A 1,122-nucleotide genomic window follows, 5' to 3' on the forward strand; every position below is an offset into this window, starting at 1 on the left:
AGTGGCTCGACCATTGTGCCACATTGTTTCCTTGTCCCCCAATTTTCGGTCCGAACACAATTGTCCCTGCGTGCTAAGGTGCTGCAAAGCTAGAGCTAGTAGTAGCTCATACGTAGTTTGTAATCACAGTTATAAGTTGTAACGTAACGTATCCCGATACGTTCTACTCTATTGTACGTCCGCTCTCGTACAAGGTTATCTCTGCTCACTTGTCGTGTATTGAGTTCCATTATTAGGAGGTTACTATCCCTACATAATTTGGTAGCAGCTCCTCGTTCTATTCGACAACTTTCACTCCAACGGACGATATACGTGACTGGTTTGAAGCTTATGAGCTCTATACCTACGGTAATCTCTATGATGATCGTGCTCGTGCCCGTTTCCTGGGTGCATTCCTTACTGGTGATTCTGCTAATGTTTGGAAGACTCAGTGCTCTAAGGTTAATTACGAAGCTGACAAGGCAATTCTCATTAAGACTTTTGAGAAGTGTCGATTGCCTGATGAAGCTTGGAGTCGGTTTGATAACTACCAGTGGGATCGCATCCAACCATTGTCGGTTTATGCAGCTGCCCTGTCACGATACTTGAACGAGTACAACGACTTGCTGAAGCCTGATTGTCGACTTTCACTACCTGCCAGAGAGACTCTTTTGGTTGAGAAGTTATCTAAGTTGGCTACAGGCGCGGCGAAGGCTGAGATTCGTCGAGCCCGTCCTCGGAGTGCTGCCGATGTTTGTGACCTTTTGGGTGCCTACGTTGACAACAGTGATCAGACTGGTATTAATGCTGTCCGTTCTATAGAACCTAAGTTAGATGCCAGCATTGAGATGTTATCCAAGCTACTTGGTGCCTTTGAGGGTGCCCAGTCGCGACAAGCGGAGCAGTTTGATCGACTTTGCGCCGTTTTGGGTAATCCACAGCCAAAAGGCCAACCTAATGGACAAGCAGTACAAAATGGTCAACAACGACGACGAGGTGTTCGTAGATGTGGTATTTGTTCTGGCCCTCATCTAACTCTGGAGTGCTTCCACAAGAAGTTTACTGTTGGTTGTGCTATTTGTGGGACACTGAGCACTTCGCCCGTAATTGCCCGTTGCGTACTACCTTCTTGGCTGGTCTTCA

At 47.0% G+C, this 1,122-nt stretch overlaps 1 protein-coding gene across 1 annotated transcript; it reads left to right on the forward strand.

Annotated features, from left to right (window-relative positions):
• Positions 1-440: 440 nt before the first annotated feature.
• Pmar_PMAR009921 (hypothetical protein) lies at positions 441-909 on the forward strand (the record flags this gene model as incomplete). Its single annotated transcript, XM_002768870.1, has 1 exon — positions 441-909. A coding segment is annotated over one exon (469 nt), but the record flags the coding sequence as incomplete, so codon positions are not given.
• Between the last annotated feature and the right edge of the window lie 213 nt (positions 910-1,122).

Source organism: Perkinsus marinus, assembly GCF_000006405.1.
Source record: "Perkinsus marinus ATCC 50983 genomic scaffold scf_1104296966968, whole genome shotgun sequence".
Lineage (NCBI taxonomy): Eukaryota > Perkinsozoa > Perkinsida > Perkinsidae > Perkinsus > Perkinsus marinus.